The 17691-nt window shown below is 43.8% G+C and overlaps 3 protein-coding genes across 3 annotated transcripts; all 3 read right to left on the bottom strand.

Annotated features, from left to right (window-relative positions):
- Positions 1-2494: 2494 nt before the first annotated feature.
- On the bottom strand, positions 2495-5252 carry LOC143013702 (E3 ubiquitin-protein ligase TRIM21-like). Its single transcript, XM_076167353.1, has 2 exons — positions 5154-5252; positions 2495-4568 (listed from the first exon to the last, which is right to left on the bottom strand). The coding sequence occupies exon 2, from the start codon at positions 4557-4559 to the stop codon at positions 2916-2918; it is 1644 nt and encodes a 547-aa protein (XP_076023468.1). The 5' UTR covers positions 4560-4568; positions 5154-5252; the 3' UTR covers positions 2495-2915.
- A 3726-nt stretch (positions 5253-8978) lies between these two features.
- Positions 8979-11591, bottom strand: LOC143013703 (E3 ubiquitin-protein ligase TRIM39-like). The gene is made up of 2 exons (XM_076167354.1): positions 11463-11591; positions 8979-10846 (listed from the first exon to the last, which is right to left on the bottom strand). Exon 2 carries the CDS (start codon positions 10835-10837, stop codon positions 9197-9199), a length of 1641 nt encoding a protein of 546 aa, XP_076023469.1. The 5' UTR covers positions 10838-10846; positions 11463-11591; the 3' UTR covers positions 8979-9196.
- Positions 11592-15041: 3450 nt separating this feature from the next.
- On the bottom strand, positions 15042-16537 carry nopchap1 (NOP protein chaperone 1). Its single transcript, XM_076167348.1, has 4 exons — positions 16376-16537; positions 15760-15840; positions 15528-15661; positions 15042-15433 (listed from the first exon to the last, which is right to left on the bottom strand). The coding sequence occupies exons 1-4, from the start codon at positions 16473-16475 to the stop codon at positions 15248-15250; spliced, it is 501 nt and encodes a 166-aa protein (XP_076023463.1). The 5' UTR covers positions 16476-16537; the 3' UTR covers positions 15042-15247.
- Between the last annotated feature and the right edge of the window lie 1154 nt (positions 16538-17691).

Here is a 17691-nt window from a genome sequence, read left to right as displayed (position 1 = left end):
TTTTCACTTTGATACTCCCCTCTGTGCTTATATGTGTGATTGAAACAGCATGGATTAAAGCAGTGCTTCTCAATTGTTTTCTGTCGAGCCCCCCTAGGAAGAAGAAAACATTTTGCACCCCCCACCCTCCGTCACGACGATAAATAGTATAATTTGTCTATAAAATTGTTACAAGTACACCTCTGCATAACATTGTATCCTTATAACATTAAGGAAAACTAAAAAAAGAAATAGATAAATCCACTTACACCAAAGAATAACTTTACTAACCTCTTTTTTTTAGTTTGAACCAGAAAAGATTTAACGTGCATCAATTTGCCTTAATTTCAACAAAATCAAATCCTTGTGTAAAGTATTTTACTAAACTATACCAAACATCTTTCAACCAACTAATTGAGCCATTTGATAGTGAAAAATAAACTTAAATAAAATAAATAAATAATAATAAATGAAATTGATCAGCACCATGACCTCAGGAGCTCAACATATTAAACACTCTAACTTACAAAACAAAAATGAATCAAACAAATTCTGCTGATTTTTTTTTAAACAATATGATCAAGTCAGGATTAATAGCTATGAGCCAGACATGTTTTGCACTGCACAACTTTTCGAAGCGGGGTTTGAAGCATGAGACTGCAACTCTCAGCTCCTGCTCAATGTTTAGCTGGGATCTGTACTTTGAAGAACGCCCACAGCCCTCTGCCCTAAGAGAGGATACTGCTTTAGAGTGAAAGAGCTGATCCTGTCTGTGACTTGAGTGAGGGGTTTATCTTTCACCGGCACTTTTTCACTGAAAAAACTCGGCTCGGCTTATCAGCGTGGTTGGGCTGTGATGTGTTTAAGTGACGCCTTCATTTACTTGGCTTCATGCTGTCCGCTGCCAACATTTTCAGACACAGTAAACACACTAGTGATGGGAAGTTCGGCTCTTTTCCGAGAGCCGGCTCTTTTGACTCGGCTCTCAAAGAAGAGCCGGCTCTTTCGACTCCCGATCGGCTCTTTATTTAGGATCTTTTGTAGCCTATAGCTTACCTTAACTTTGCAAAAAGATCAATGTTTATGTGTTGAAAAGCCTTTTGCTTTCAGTGTTTTTATGAGAGACCTTATAATTGCCTAATTCTGTGCATTTATTCTGTGACAAAATCACTCTTACATTTGTTTATTTCAATTAAACTTTTTTATTGCACAAATTAACAATAAACTTCAAACAAATCCACAGAACAGAACCAAACTCAAGCTAACATTAATAATGTCCTCAATTAAACTTTTGTATTGGACAAATGAACAAAAGATTTCTAACAAATCCACAGAACAGAACCAAAACCAGAACCAAACTCCAGCAAACAGCATTAGTCCTCATCTTTTGATGTTGCCCTGTCACTTGGCTCAAGCATGCAGGTACGCTCAGCCTGGCCCGCCCACTCAGCGCGCTCCCCTCGACACACACACACACACACTTTGCGGAGCATCACACCTTGCTCCCCCTTCCTCCTCATCTTTTGATGTTGCCCTGTCACTTGCAGGTACGCCCAGCCTGGCCCGCACACACATACACACACACACACACACACTTCACACTTCACACTTCTACTGGCCCTGTATTTACTTGGTATCGGATCGATACTAAATACCCGGTATCGCCCATCTCTAGAGTCAAGTGGTGTGTCTGCCCCGCCCCCCTCTCTGTTTACACATCCTTAAGTTATTATCATTATTATTATTATTATTATTATTATTTTTATTAATTCTCACGTGAATGCCGCATGCTGGTCGCCATGCTGGCCAATAATAACAAAGCTCTGTCGTAACCAGAGCTGGGACTGAGCACTGAAAGTGAAACCTAAGCAGTGAATGGAAAAAAACTGGGAGCCGGCTCTCACTCGATTGCGAGCCGGCTCTTCTGATTCACTACAAAGAGAGAGCCGATGCTTGTGCGCATGACCCATCACTAGAACACACCGGTGTTTCCTCGTCTCCCACCGTAGTCACAGTGAAGCCAAGCGCTACATATGCTTTGATATATTTCCTCGTTTTACCTTTCGGGAGACTTTTGTCTGTCTCATTATCTCCGTCTCTCTCTGCCTTTCTTTTCATCCCTGTTTAGTATTTTTCCATTGTGTCTCCTGTGCTGGCTCCGGCTCCGTGGTGTGTGTGTGTGTGCATGCTCGGTGCAAAAAAACCCACACCACAGCAGAAGAGCTAATACTCCCTGTGCATGCTCTAATAATGAGAGTAAATCTCAAACTACATGTAGGTGTGAAAGCTCCACCTAACGGTAACGGCTGTGCAATTACACTTCATTCTGGTACGGCAATGAAAAAGCAAAACGGTAGTTTCGCCGTGCATGTTCCCCGGGGTCACAGGCGCCCCCCTGGCATTTCACCGCGCCCCCCTATTTGAGAAGCACTGGATTAAAGGGTTAAACATGATTGGAAAGCTCTGGTTTTGTTTATTAGATTACAGATACAGTCTTACATGAACAGAGCTCTGCACTAAAACATGAAAGTCAAACATGTTTTCAGATTTGATACCAAACATGAAAACAGCTGACATGACCTCATCCCAACTTTATTATTGTTTTTGGTACAAAGATCAGAGACAGAATTCAGTCCATTCATAAACCACAACCCAACATTTGTGATATTTACAGAGATCAATCAAACCTTTTGATTGATCACACTTACATGCAAAGACTTTACTCAAAGCTTCTGATTGATTGATTGATGAACAGTAATCACAGTTCTTAGATCAGTGTGAGTAAATTGTTGTGTTACAGCAGTAAGAAGCAACCAGAAACAAATATGATGTCATCAGAATGTGAAGAAAAGACAAAGTAAAGAGGGAAGATCAGCTGATCCTTTGTACTTTAGTTCCCTTAAACCACAGAAACGTTTCATGTAAACTCCTGCAGGTTAGGCAGAGTGACTGACAGCTGAGATGATCAGAGGGGCGGAGTTTGTACCAGCATAATGAAGCCCAGGATTGAAGTATGGGAGGAGCTTATGAGTGAAGGAGCAGCCAGTGAAGGAGAAGATCAGAGCTGCAGCATCCACGTCATAGAAGGAGACCAGACCCTCCTCATAGTCCACAAACACACCAACCTTCTCTGGCTTTGACTCCAGACTCAGAGGGACAGGAGGGTCATCACAAGCTTTGTACTTATCTTTATTCCTGAGTCCTACATTCCAGTAACCTTCCTGAAGGCTCAGTGTGATGCCTCCCTTCCTCTTGCTCGTCTCTCTGGTCACTCCTAAAGTCCATCCTGTCTTTCCTTTGACCTGAACCTCAAAGTAAAATCTTCCAGAGGAGAAACTCTGCTTTGCTAAAACACCAACACGTGAATGAAGTCTCTGTGGGTTGTCTGGGAGATTCTTCCTCACATCACCACAGTGAACTTGTTTCTCATCATCAGACAGAATGAGTTTAGGATTAGCTGTATCAGGATCCAGAGTCACGTCTACTGCAAACTGCTGGATCCTCCTCAGCTCCACCTTCTTCAGCAGCTTCTTCACCTCCTTACTGAAGGTCTCCTCCAGCTGAGCCACAGCTTTCACCACACTCCCCTCATGTGACCTTTGATGGACTCTCACCTGTGTCCAGTCCTTTGTGGGAGGAGAAGAGCTGATGGATGAGAAGCTCTGGAGGAGGTGTAGGTGATCTTCAGAGAGTAGGAGCTTTTTCACCTCAGCAGTTCTCTCTCTCTGCCCAGAGACTTCCTGCTGCAGCTCCTTGATGAGGACTTCAGTCTGTTTCTCTGTGCTCCTCTGCTTCTCCTCCATGGTCTTCTTGAAGTCGGCCTGGATTTTCTCCACCAGCTGCTTCAGAGCAATGAAGACCTGATCTCCATCTGCTCTCTCTCTGTCTGCAGCTTCCCTGCTGAGCTTTGCTGACTGTTTCATCTCCTGGATCTTCAGTAGTGTCAGCTGGATCTTCTGCTGAAGTTCAGCCACCATCTTCTCCAGCTCAGACTTCTTTCCTTCATATTCTTCTTCCAGAGGAACAAACTCATGATTCTTGTGGTCTAAAACAGGACAGAGTGAGCACACACAGGTCTGGTCGGTCTTGCAGAAGAGCTCCAGAGGTTTCTTGTGCTTCTTACACATCCTGTCCTCCAGGTTGTCCACAGGATGGATGAGCTGGTGTGATCTCAGGCGTGCTACTGTCAGATGAGGCTCCAGATGAGTCTCACAGTAGGAGGCCTCACACTTCAGGCAGGACTTGATGGCCTTTAGTTTGGTTCCAGTGCAGAAGTCACACTGAACTTCTCCTGGTTTGGCAGCTGGTTCCTCTGATCTTCTGCGGGCTTCCTTTTGAGTTGACTGTCTGAACTCAGCAGCCATCTGAGATATGAACGTGTTGACCTTCAGCTCAGGTCTTGTGCAGAACATCTCTTTACACAGAGGACACACACACTGGACGTTACTGTCCCAGTGTTGAGTGATGCAGCTTTTGCAGAAGTTATGTCCACATGGTGTGGAGACTGGATCAGTGAAGACCTCCAGACAGATGGAGCACAGGAACTGATCTTCAGACAGCAGACAGCTGGCAGCAGACATGTCTACAAACTGAGAACAGAAGAGAACATGAGTGAAAACATCTCTGGAGACACAAACACTGATTGTTGAGCAGGATGAAGAGTCTGGAAGTCTTAAAGCTCCTGAAGTTCATGTCAGAGTGAAACAGGAGAGACGACTTTGTTCTTGATGGATATTATGAGCAGACTGGGGTTTGTTCCTCGAAAATGAGGGTCCGCCCTCAGCTTCATGAGGATTGATTGTGTATTGATCAGGACATGAAGCTTTTTTCCCTTTAGTTCTATTCAGACTGTTGGACTTTAAAGTTTTCCTTTTCACTCTGGAGCTGAACTTTGCCCTTTTAATGAGGTCACCATGACTACAGGCTGCACTCACTTCACTTCCTGTTGCCGTGCGTGCGGCTCAGTGCTGAGACTCACTGACGCAGCTAAACACACACTTCCTGACGCTCTTTTCTTGCTCTGACGGTAAAAACTGCCGTGTGTTTACAAACACCAACGTGTGTGAACCAGAGCCAAGCCTTTAAGACTGAAGCAGTGAAGTGAGACGTGTGAGAGCAGCTCAGCCTGGACCTCATGCTGCTGCTGAAACTGACAAGATTCTGTCTGCACTCACCAGAGTTTGGCTGAGACGCTGCAGAGACGCTGCAGAGACGCTGCAGAGACAAACTTGGACAAACTTCTGATCCTCTGGCTTCTCTTGTGCTTCAGTGGAGGCACTGCTGGACTCTGACTGACTGACTTTCGTTTCAGGAATATGACGTTGCAGCTTCTGCTTCCTCCTCTTTTGTTGCTCCTCCTCCTCCTCCTCCTGTAGCTGTTGTTGCTGCTTCTCTTCCTCCAGCATGTTTGGAGGAAGGTTCTTCCTTTTTACAGACTTACACACAATGCAAAGTTTCTGGATTGTTTGTCTGTGAAATGATCGTTCTCACTAGATTATCTACAGTTTGCCATAAATGATAAACTGAGACTTTACAGAGCAACCTGGGGGTTAAGAGAAGAGCAATATGGTGGAAACATAACACAACAGTCAGACATGAAGAACGCTCAGATCTCTAGGCTTGGTCTCAACTCCCCAGCTAGGTTTCTAGGCTGCTGCTTCTCACACCAGACTTCTTCTTCCTATCACACTTTGACCACAAAGCATCGGTACATGGAGAGAAGGAGAACATGAGTAAATCAGATATGTGACAAAGATGGAGATCAAAGCCACGTGCCATTTTCCTACAGAGCTTAATTGCATCTAAAGTCCAGATGGAGGACGATTCCACCACAGAGAACACAGAGAGAGAGAGAGAGAGAGAGAGAGACATCACTGGAGGTAATGAGAGAGGAACAGAGGATGTTTGATATTTACTGTAATATCCCAAGGTTTTGTCTTAATATGTAGGGGAGGCAGTAGCTCAGTGGGTAGAGCTTCCGCTTGGAAACCGGAGGTTGGCTGGTTCGAGTCCCTGCTGAGGTGCCCCTGAGCAAGGCACCGAAAACCTCAATTGCTCCCCCCTCTCTAATGGTTGCTAATGTAATGTAAGTCGCTTTGGATAAAAGCATCTGCCAAAATGATGGTAATGTATTATCTCTCTCATTCTGATCATCATGAAACATATGTGTTATTAGGTACATATTCTATTGACATGTAGTTCGTTTGCAGAATCAGATTTAATTTTTTTTACAGTTTGCATTCCAAATACAATCAAATTATTTGTGTTGTATGATGGATTATGATGTGTTTGGTCTTTCTCCTCCTTATTCTTAAAGCTTTAACACAATCATGTTTAACATCAGGATAACTACAGTGGTCCCATCTCTCTGCAGGCTTCTTCATGGAGCCCACAGTGTTCAGGAGGACCAACACCTACAACAATACAGACCTGGCTTCACCTTTTGAGAGCTTTGAGCAGTCGGGCTTCGGCAACGATCTCAGTGAGCAGTGGTGTGAAAATGGATGAATGATGGGGAAGAGGATGAAATAATGAATACGATGCTTCTTAGAAAAGCAAAAACGTAACTGAGCTAAAGGATGTTAGGAGCTTGAATCTTGTTTAAACTTAAAACCTCCTCATATTAATGAAAAGTCTGATTTTTGTGCCATCTTAGGCATTTTGAGGCACTTTCCAACCTTTTGTAGCCCATTTCTTTGGTTAGGGTTAAGTTGTGAACTCTCATTCTTACAACAGTTAGAGTTGTCTACATCTACATCATTTGAACATCATAATCAACATTACTGTATATCTATATGTATGTCCTAGTGAAAGTGAGCAGAGGAGCTACCTGCTTTAAGAATGACAGTTTCTCTAACCAAGGGTCTCTGTATGTGATTATGGAAGTTAATATTGCAGTGGGAGTGAATTAAACACTCACAATAAGGTTGACTGGGTCTCTAGCTGTCTTTGATTTGCCTCTCTGTCCTCTCTGTCTCTGTAACTTTGCGCAGTTTGTATGAGTTGACTGATCTGTGTTGTTCTGTTCTGTTGTGGTCCACAGGAGAAGACGCTCTCATGGAATACCTCAAGACCAAAGCAGTGACTGTGGAGTACTGAGACACATGAGGTCCTCACAACAAACTGACTGACTACAACTCAGTGGGAAGAGACATGTCTCCCTGCTTTGCTCACACATCCAACTCCAGCAATGCTTAGAGCCAATTTTCTGTGTGTTTGTGTCTCTGTATGTGTGTGTGTGTGTGTGTGGAGGTGAGAGGAAAGCTTTGGTGCTCTCCTTGACCACAGTCTGGACAACGTGCCTGCCGTCTCTCTGCGTTCTGTGTGGAAATGCATGATGGGATGTGTGCGTATCTTTCCGCCTCAGCTACAAACACACAACCCTGAGGTGAACGCTGCTTCTTCCTGCCTCGTTTGACACAACGCTTCCTTTCTACCATCTGATTCTGACCAGCATCTGAAACATGCTCCTTTCTCATTCACTCTTAACGGTACCTTCATCAGAAACTAGAGAAAGCTGCAGCTTCATGGACAGAAAATGAAATGTAAACACGAGTATGGTATTGTTATAAAGACATCTGGCTGTTTGATGATAGTTTATAGAGACATGAGGCCGTTTTAGAGGAACTGGTCATCATGATGGGGAGACGGGGTTCAGGAAAAAGAAACAAACAAAAACAAATCCTCATTCCTGCTCTTACACGTGTGATGTGCGTACTTTCCTCTTTCCTCTGGTGCCTGAGCTTCCTTGAATGCACCATCAAGGAGTTCTCTCTGCTCTATTCTCTTTTAAAGAAACGATGAACCCACCAAACTCTTTAGACTCTTGGAACGGGGATCTGATACTGGAGACGTCTAAACTGGCAGTGAGAGTCACACGCACACACACGTCTTAATGCGTTCAGATGTGTGTTCTCTTCTTGTATCTCCCTCAGATGCACGCTGATTGTTTACCTTCTGTCTCTGTCTGTTCCTACATTGCATCTTTATAAACCGACTCATCCCTTTTGTGCAATTTTACTTGATTTGTAAATATTTTTAATTGAAAGAGGAAGATATTATTTGATATATTCTTGTCCTTGTCAGCCAGAGGAACACTAGGTTATAACACTATAATATATGTGTGTGTGTTGAAGACGCAGCAGCTTGACTGTAGCTTTTTTACATTCAATCTAATAAATTGTTTAAAAAGGTTTTGTAAAATTGCAGAGGGACAAACAGGAAATGAGTTTTCTATTTGACCACAGTAAGGGCTAACACACAAACACACACACACACACACACACACACACACAAACACTGCTTCTCACACCAGACTTCTTATTCCTATCACACTTTGACCACAAAGCATCGGTACATGGAGAGAAGGAGAACATGAGTAAATCAGATATGTGACAGAGATGGAGATCAAAGCCACGTGCCGCTTTCCTACAGAGCTTAAATGCATCTAAAGTCCAGATGGAGGACGATTCAACCACAGAGAACAGAGAGAGAGAGAGAGAGACATCACTGGAGGTAATGAGAGAGGAACAGAGGATGTTTGATATTTACTGTAGCCTTCTTTAGCCCCGCCTACTTGTACCATTTCCACTATTTCACTTTTGTTATGTAGTCTGCAGCAAAGGGCTTGAGAATCATCTACAACTAAAACTCAGTGCAGCATTTTACGCTTTTAAACTCCCCTCTGTGCTTATATGTGTGATTGAAACAGCATGGATTAAAGGGTTAAACATGATTGGAAAGCTCTGGTTTTGTTTATTAGATTACAGATACAGTCTTACATGAACAGAGCTCTGCACTAAAACCTGAAAGTCAATCATGTTTTCAGATTTGATACCAAACATGAAAACAGCTGACATGACCTCATCCCAACTTTATTATTGTTTTTGTTCCAAGGATCAAAGGCAGATTTCAGTCCATTCATAAACCACAACCCAACATTTGTGATATTTACAGAGATCAATCAAACCTTTTGATTGATCACACTTACATGCAAAGACTTTACTAAAAGCTTCTGATTGATTTATTGATGAACAGTAATCACAGTTCTTAGATCAGTGTGAGTAAATTGTTGTGTTACAGCAGTAAGAAGCAACCAGAAACAAATATGATGTCATCAGAATGTGAAGAAAAGACAAAGTAAAGAGGGAAGATCAGCTGATCCTTTGTACTTTAGTTCCCTTAAATCACAGAAACGTTTCATGTAAACTCCTGCAGGTTAGGCAGAGTGACTGACAGCTGAGATGATCAGAGGAGCGGAGTTTGTACGATCATAATGAAGCCCAGGACAGAAGAATGGGAGGAGCTTATGAGTGAAGGAGCAGCCAGTGAAGGAGAAGATCAGAGCTGCAGCATCCACGTCATAGAAGGAGACCAGACCCTCCTCATAGTCCACAAACACGCCCACCTTCTCTGGCTTTGACTTTAGACTCAAGGGGACAAGAGAGGAATCATAGGCATTGTACTCATCTACATTCCACAACCTTACAGTCCAGTAACCTTCCTGAGGTCCTAGTGTGAAGAATCCCTTCCTCTTGCTTGTCTCTCTGGTCACTCCTAAAGTCCACGCTGTCTTTTCTTTGACCTGAACCTCAAAGTAAAATCTTCCAGAGGAGAAACTCTGCTTTGCTAAAACACAAACACATGAATCAAATCTCTGTGGGTTGTCTGGGAAGTTCTTCCTCACATCACCAAGATGAACTTGTTTCTCATCATCAGACAGGATGAGTTTAGGATTAGCTGTATCAGGATCCAGAGTCAAGTCCACTGCGAACTTCTGGATCCTCCTCAGCTCCACCTTCAGCAGCTTCTTCACCTCCTTACTGATGGTCTCCTCCAGCTGAGCCACAGCTTTCACCACACTCCCCTCATGTGACCTTTGATGGACTCTCACCTGTGTCCAGTCCTTGGTGGGAGGAGCAGAGCTGATGGATGAGAAGCTCTGGAGGAGGTGGAGGTGATCTTCAGAGAGTAGGAGCTTCTCCACCTCAGCAGTTCTCTCTCTCTGCCCAGAGAGTTCCTGCTGCAGCTCCTTGATGAGGTCTTCAGTCTGTTTGTCTGTGCTCCTCTGCTTCTGATCCATGGTCTTCCTGAAGTCGTCCTGGATTTTCTCTACAAGCTGCTTCAGAGCAGTGACGAACTGATCTCCATCTGCTCTCCCTCTATCTGAAGCTTCCCTGCTGAGCTTTGCTGACTGTTTCATCTCCTGGATCTTCAGTAGTGTCACCTGGATCTTCTGCTGAAGTTCAGCCACCATCTTCTCCAGCTCAGACTTCTTTCCTTCATATTCTTCTTCCAGAGGAACAAACTCATGATTCTTGTGGTCTAAAACAGGACAGAGTGAACACACACAGGTCTGGTCGGTCTTGCAGAAGAGCTCCAGAGGTTTCCTGTGCTTCTTACACATCCTGTCTTCCAGGTTGTCCACAGGAAGGATCAGCTGGTGTGATCTCAGGCGTGCTGCTGTCAGATGAGGCTCCAGATGAGTCTCACAGTAGGAGGCTTCACACTTCAGGCAGGACTTGATGGCCTTTAGTTTGGTTCCAGTGCAGACGTCACACTGAACTTCTCCTGGTTTGGCAGCTGGTTCCTCTGATCTTCTGCTGGCTTCCTTTTGAGTCGACTGTCTGAACTCAGCGGCCATCTGAGATATGAACGTGTTCACCTCTAGCTCAGGTCTTCCGTCATAAAGCTTCTTACACAGAGGACACACACAATGGACATTACTGTCCCAGTGTTGAGTGATGCAGGTTTTGCAGAAGTTGTGTCCACATGTTGTGGAGACTGGATCAGTGAAGACCTCCAGACAGATGGAGCACAGGAACTGATCTTCAGACAGCAGACAGCTGGCAGCAGACATGTCTACAAACTGAGAACAGAAGAGAACATGAGTGAAAACATCTCTGGAGACACAAACACTGATTGTTGAGCAGGATGAAGAGTCTGGAAGTCTTAAAGCTCCTGAAGTTCATGTCAGAGTGAAACAGGACAGACGACTTTGTTCTTAATGGATATTATGAGCAGACTGGGGTTTGTCCAGAGGGGGCGCTCAAGGAAACGTCATGGAAAGACTTCAGGCTCAGCTTCAGACTCAGCTTCATGAGGATTGATTGTGTATTGATCAGGACATAAAGCTTTTGTCCCTTTAGTTCTATTCAGACTGTTTAACTTTAAAGTTTCCCTTTTCACTCTGGAGCTGAACTTTGCCTCTTAATGAGGTCACCATGACTACAGGCTACACTCACTTCACTTCCTGTTGCCGTGGGTGCGGCTCAGTGCTGAGACTCACTAACACAGATAAACACACACTTCCCGACGCTCTTTTCTTGCTCTGACGGTAAAAACTGCCGTGTGTTTACAAACACCAACGTGTGTGAACCAGAGCCAAGCCTTTAAGACTGAAGCAGTGAAGTGAGACGTGTGAGAGCAGCTCAGCCTGGACCTCATGCTGCTGCTGAAACTGACAAGATTCTGTCTGCACTCACCAGAGTTTGGCTGAGACGCTGCCGAGACGCCTCAGAGACAAACTTGGACAAACTTCTGACCCTCTGGCTTCTCTTCTGCTTCAGTCGAAGCTCTGCTGGACTCTGACTGACTGACTTTCGTTTCAGGAATATGACGTTACAGCTTCTGCTTCCTCCTCCCCCTCTTCCTCCACCTGTAGCTGTTGTTGCCCCTCCTCCTCGAACCTGTAGCTGTTGTTGCTCCTCCTTCTCCACCTGTAGCTGTTGTTGTTGCTTCTCTTCCTCCTGCAGGTTTGGAGGAAGGTTCTTCCTTTTTACAGACTTACACACCATGCATAGTTTCTGGAATGTTTGTCTGTGAAATGATCGTTCTCACTAGATTATCTACAGTTTGCCATAAATAATAAACTGAGACCTTACAGAGCAACCTGGGGGTTAAGAGAAGAGCAATATGGTGGAAACATAACACAAAAGTCAGACATGAAGAACGCTCAGATCTCTAGGCTTGGTCTCTACTCCCCAGCTAGGTTTCTAGGCTGCTGCTTCTCACACCAGACTTCTTATTCCTATCACACTTTGACCACAAAGCATCGGTACATGGAGAGAAGGAGAACATGAGTAAATCAGATATGTGACAAAGATGGAGATCAAAGCCTTCTTTAGCCCTGCCTACTTGTACCATTTCCACTATTTCACTTTGTTATGTAGTCAGCAGCAAAGGGCTTGAGAATCATCTACAACTAAAACTCAGTGCAGCATTTTACACTTTTAAACTCCCCTCTGTGCTTATATGTGTGATTGAAACAGCATGGATTAAAGGGTTAAACATGATTGGATAGCTCTGGTTTTGTTTATTAGATTACAGATACAGTCTTACATGAACAGAGCTCTGCACTAAAATCTGAAAGTCAAACATGTTTTCAGATTTGATACCAAACATGAAAACAGCTGACATGACCTCATCCCAACTTTATTATTGTTTTTGGTCCAAAGATCGAAGACAGAATTCAGTCCATTCATAAACCACAACCAAACATTGTTTGTGGACAATCAAACCTTTTGATTGATCACACTTACATGCAAAGACTTTACTAAAAGCTTCTTGATTGATTTATTGATGAACAGTAATCACAGTTCTTAGATCAGTGTGAGTAAATTGTTGTGTTACAGCAGTAAGAGGCAACCAGAAACAAATATGATGTCATCAGAATGTGAAGAAAAGACAAAGTAAAGAGGGAAGATCAGCTGATCCTTTGTACTTTAGTTCCCTTAAATCACAGAAACGTTTCATGTAAACTCCTGCAGGTTAGGCAGAGTGACTGACAGCTGAGATGATCAGAGGGGCGGAGTTTATACCATCATAATTGAGCCCAGGACAGAAGAATGGGAGGAGCTTATGAGTGAAGGAGCAGCCAGTGAAGGAGAAGATCAGAGCTGCAGCATCCACGTCATAGAAGGAGACCAGACCCTCCTCATAGTCCACAAACACGCCCACCTTCTCTGGCTTTGACTTTAGACTCATAGGGACAAGAGGGACATCATAAGCTTTGTACTTATCTTCATTCCTCAACCTTACAGTCCAGTAACCTTCCTGAGGGCTCAGTGTGAAGAATCCCTTCTTCTTGCTCGTCCCTCTGGTCACTCCTTAAGTCCACGCTGTCTTTTCTTTGACCTGAACCTCAAAGTAAAATCTTCCAGAGGAGAAACTCTGCTTTGCTGAAACACAAACACATGAATAAAATCTCTATGGTTTGTCTGGGTGATTCTTCCTCACATCACCACAGTAAACTTGTTTCTCATCATCAGACAGGATGAGTTTAGGATGAGCTGTATCAGGATCCAGTGTCACGTCCACTGCAAACTGCTGGATCCTCCTCAGCTCCACCTTCAGCAGCTTCTTCACCTCCTTACTGATGGTCTCCTCCAGCTGAGCCACAGCTTTCACCAGTCGATCAAAGGTCATGTGACCTTTGATGGACTCTGACCTGTGTCCAGTCCTCTGTGGGAGGAGCAGAGCTGATAGATGAGAAGCTCTGGAGGAGGTGGAGGTGATCTTCAGAGAGTAGGATCTTCTCCAGCTTCTCCTGATTGGGAGCCGGCTAGTTCCCTTTTTTTTCCTTTTAAAGCCACGTGATTGGTCAAGATGTGTGGGAGTGGAGGTGTGTGTGCAGTGATGTGTGCTGAGATGTGTATGCAGAGAAGTAAACCCTAGATCACCCATCCTGTTATGCCAGTTATACCAGCCAAATGTTTTACCACAATGACAGCGGTGACTCATCAACGCTCTGTGTGGGCACGCAAACTGACAGTAAGTGAGCTGTGAATAAAACCTTTATATGAAGACAAGCAAAGAATGTTACAGTACAAACTGCATCAACACTGAAGCAGCTCATCTGGATTAAAAGGAGAAAAACACGTGTCTTAATTCACCAGACATCTTTCACTCCACTGTTCACTTTGAGCTGGTTACTATTCACAGGTTATGGAGGTACCAATGTATTTTGTACTTTTGTGCCATCCGTAGCTTCAATGCTGTGTCTCTCTCCAGGCTGCTGCGAATCTGAGGGATTGATGCAGTGATTAGTTCAACTCTAAAACAAGCCTCCAACTTGATGTGGACTGATGGGAGGAAGTTGCATGTAAACATCATACTGTGCTCATCTCACACTCACCCACTTTAAAGGTTATACACAGCTTCCACTTGTCCATCTGACATGTACCCAGAGGTCGAGGACAAATGTGATCGATGTTCAAACCCACACTGTAATCTGATGAACAATGTAATTCTTGTTCCTTTAATATGTCGACCATATTGGAAATACATTTACAACCCTGCCTATTTATTGCCAATTTAGGGACTCCACCTGATTCACACTGTCTAAACGCGACACAAAAGAAATGATACGTTTCACATCTCTACTTGCCAGACGTTGCTACTCTTATAGGGGAAAACTCCTCCCCTTCCCTCTGTCTCACAATGGCTGAACGACGCTGTTGCTTTGTTTCCTTTCTCACCCATTTCTCATGTGTGTTAGATATTCTTGTTCTCATTGTTTTCCCTCTATATAAAAACCATCACAGCAAATATTCTGTTACAAAACTTACTTGAGTAAAAGTGAACAAATACAAGGGAAAGATGCTCAAAGTTCCAGTTGAGGTCTTTTATAGTTTACAGAGAGACAGCTGTTCTCTCTCACAGGAGCGGTTTGTATCTCATGATCAAAATAAAATCTGTATTTTCAAAGTAACACTCACTAAAAATATATTTCCCTCTGAAAAACATTGGAGGAAAAGTAAAAGAAATTTTCAAGGCTATTGCACAGTTTGACTCAATCTACTTAAACAGGCAGAATCTGTAGAATCTCAGACCCACACCCGATGAAATGACTTAAGTGAAGCAGCAGATTGGTGCTTCATGATATCACAAATATTCTGTCCTCACATGACGGTGAGAGAAGCCTGTTTGGACAAGATGGTGCAAACACAGGCCGTTAAGTGTGGGGCATCAGAATTAGAAACACACAAGTTCACTTTAGGGCCTTGGGTCAGAACCTGAGTCGGCACATCTTCAGCTTTGCTAGACGTCTTTTTGCCCGACAGTTCGTCTTTGTGTGACGTGTTCTGGAGGTTTAAGGCTCAAAACACATGATCTAAACTTACAAAGGCACTTCTGCAGCTGTGACCTCCACAATACAACACAATGTTTATCCCCACAGGGAGGAGAAGGAGGGTTTGTGTCTCTCCACATGTGAGCTTTCTTCTCTGTCCCGTGTCTGTGATGTCGCTCTAGAGCCGACCGAGGAAGTCTACTCCCCCTGCTGCTCTAGGACTTGGATGTTTGCCTTTTTCTTGTCTTTGTCGCCGGGAAGTTTGAGGTTCTGCTCCGTGACTTCATTCAAGGCGTCCGAATCCGATTCCTCCTCTGAGTCGGATGCTGCCTGGTCATCTTCTGAGTCGCTGTCTGAACCGCTGAGCTCCACTAAGGCCACGTCCTGAGGGCAAAGAGAGAGAGAAACAATCAGAAAAAGACATTCTAATCTTCCTTTTAACTCAAAAGGGCCTCTGATCACCAACACACACACACACCATCTCTATGACTCTCTCCGCGCCCTCCACACTCTCTATGTCGTAGCATCCGGCGGGAGATTCCTCCATGTGCTTCTTCAGCTTCTCGTTGGCTTCGGCCATCTGAGGCAGGAAGTTCTGCAGCCGATCCAACACTGGCACACAAGAAGAAGAAGAACAAGAAGAAGAGGCAACATTAACACAACAGTGGGGAAACAGCATCCAGGACATTTAGGAGGACATTTGGTCTCACCACTGCTCCTTGGGATCCTCTCAGTCTGCAGTGATCCTCCAGCTCCAGCCTTTGGCTTGAGGAGAAGCTTAGCATGAAGATCTGACAGGAGAAAGGACAAGATTAAGACAACCACACTTACAGAACAATAAGACATATTCACACACACTTCACTGAAGACACCATACACCTTCAATATTGTTATGATTACACTTGTAACCTATTTACATTATGTTTACAAATAACTACAGATTTCATGGTGCATTATTCCATCCTCCTTCATCATCATCATCTTCAAGCTTTCTTTATTGTGATGGTACTTTTCACCTGCACGTTGGAAGTGTTGGTGCCATGGCAACATCAGTTCACTTCCATTTTAACACAGATTCATCACTGCATGAGCTCAGAAAAACTCTACAGGTTTATAGAAGTCGGCCTGAGTTTGATCAAATACTTGCAAACTTCATTTAGAATCAAAACATGACACACACACACACACACACACACACACACACACACACACACACACACACACACACACACACACACAACACACAACACACACACGCGCGCGCACACACGTACTAGTGAGTGTTTACGTCACTTTAACGTTGGCAAAGAGAAAATGGCTCCAAACCTCCTCCGCCGCCGCAGGACAGCAGCACCTGTGAACTCGTCTTCTTGCCGTCCAGCTCCATCTCCGTGTTCATATGACTGAACTTGTTTTCCACCGACATGTGTGCGACGCAGACAACATCCGGGTGGAAGGGGACCGCAGATATTTCAGCTACGCTGCTGTGGCGCCCCCTGCCGGTGGGAGGACTTCGTAAAAGATAACACTCGTCAGTCTTATGTTCGGGCACCTTTTCTTTAGCATTTAGCAAATAATTACACAAAGGAGAATTCAATATTTAAGATGAATAATAACCTTATTAGTCTATATGTGTACAGTCAGATAAAGCGCAGGAAAGATTGACTTAACCGGAACATAAAGTCTTCTTTCATTCTGTTTGATTATGTGGTAGCATGTTGCTTGGTGAACTTAGTGTTGGTATTTGAACAAATGTGGACATTGGACATAAACTCTACAACTACGTACAACGAAATACTACAAAATATCTGGGCGTCAATTTGTGTTCCGATCGGAGAGCGGCCAGGAAAACTAAGAGGTCTCACTCTTACCATTTGGTTGAATGGTTTAATAAGTGAAACAAGTTTTTCCCTGCTGAAAGCTCAGCTGATGAAATACCTGCTTTAATGTTTCCAGTAAAGCTGTGTTGTTTTGATTTCTATTTCACATCTGGCAAAGGCAATACAAGGAAACTGGACTTGCGGTTTGGTGTCTGGAATACATTGTGCCACCCTTCTAATAGCTGCTTAAGCAGTGAGTCAGTAACCGAGACGCCCATCTGATCCAGAGAGTCTTACGGGAATGATGGGAATTGTGAGAGTCAGATGCTGTGTCTCATTTCAGGGGACACTACCTTGAAGAGAAAGGCTGAGTCCTGTAGATGGTTGAAGTTTAGGTCCATGGTAGTTCATCATCATATCACCACCAGACTCTTAAACTCAAAGTAACTCAGACAAATCCCCCCCCCCCCCCGCCACACACACACACCAAACTGTCACCAGGACATCGATTTATTATATGTGCAAAAAATTCATTTTATATATTTGTATCTTATATTGATTTATTCTGTGCAATCCATCGGTAGCAAAGCATTCCCCTACTCTTAACATCCTGTTGTACAGAAATGTGTATACATATATATTGTACAGTATACATTTATATCTACATTATTCGTTGTGTTGTTTTTTTTCTTTCCTGCTGTAAATAACTATCCGGTAAGTCAATAGCAACGTAATTTTGTTCGAATGTACACTATACTGTATGTGTAGCGTGAACGACATTAAAGTTAGTCTAAGTCTAAGTCTAGGTCTTAACGACAGAGT

This window comes from Genypterus blacodes, unplaced genomic scaffold (genome assembly GCF_046128005.1).
Source record: "Genypterus blacodes isolate CSIRO-AG114 ecotype Tasmania unplaced genomic scaffold, CSIRO-AGI_Gbla_v1 ptg000158l_1, whole genome shotgun sequence".
Classification (NCBI taxonomy): Eukaryota; Metazoa; Chordata; class Actinopteri; order Ophidiiformes; family Ophidiidae; genus Genypterus; species Genypterus blacodes.
This window is presented reverse-complemented; position numbering and strand designations above follow the sequence as displayed.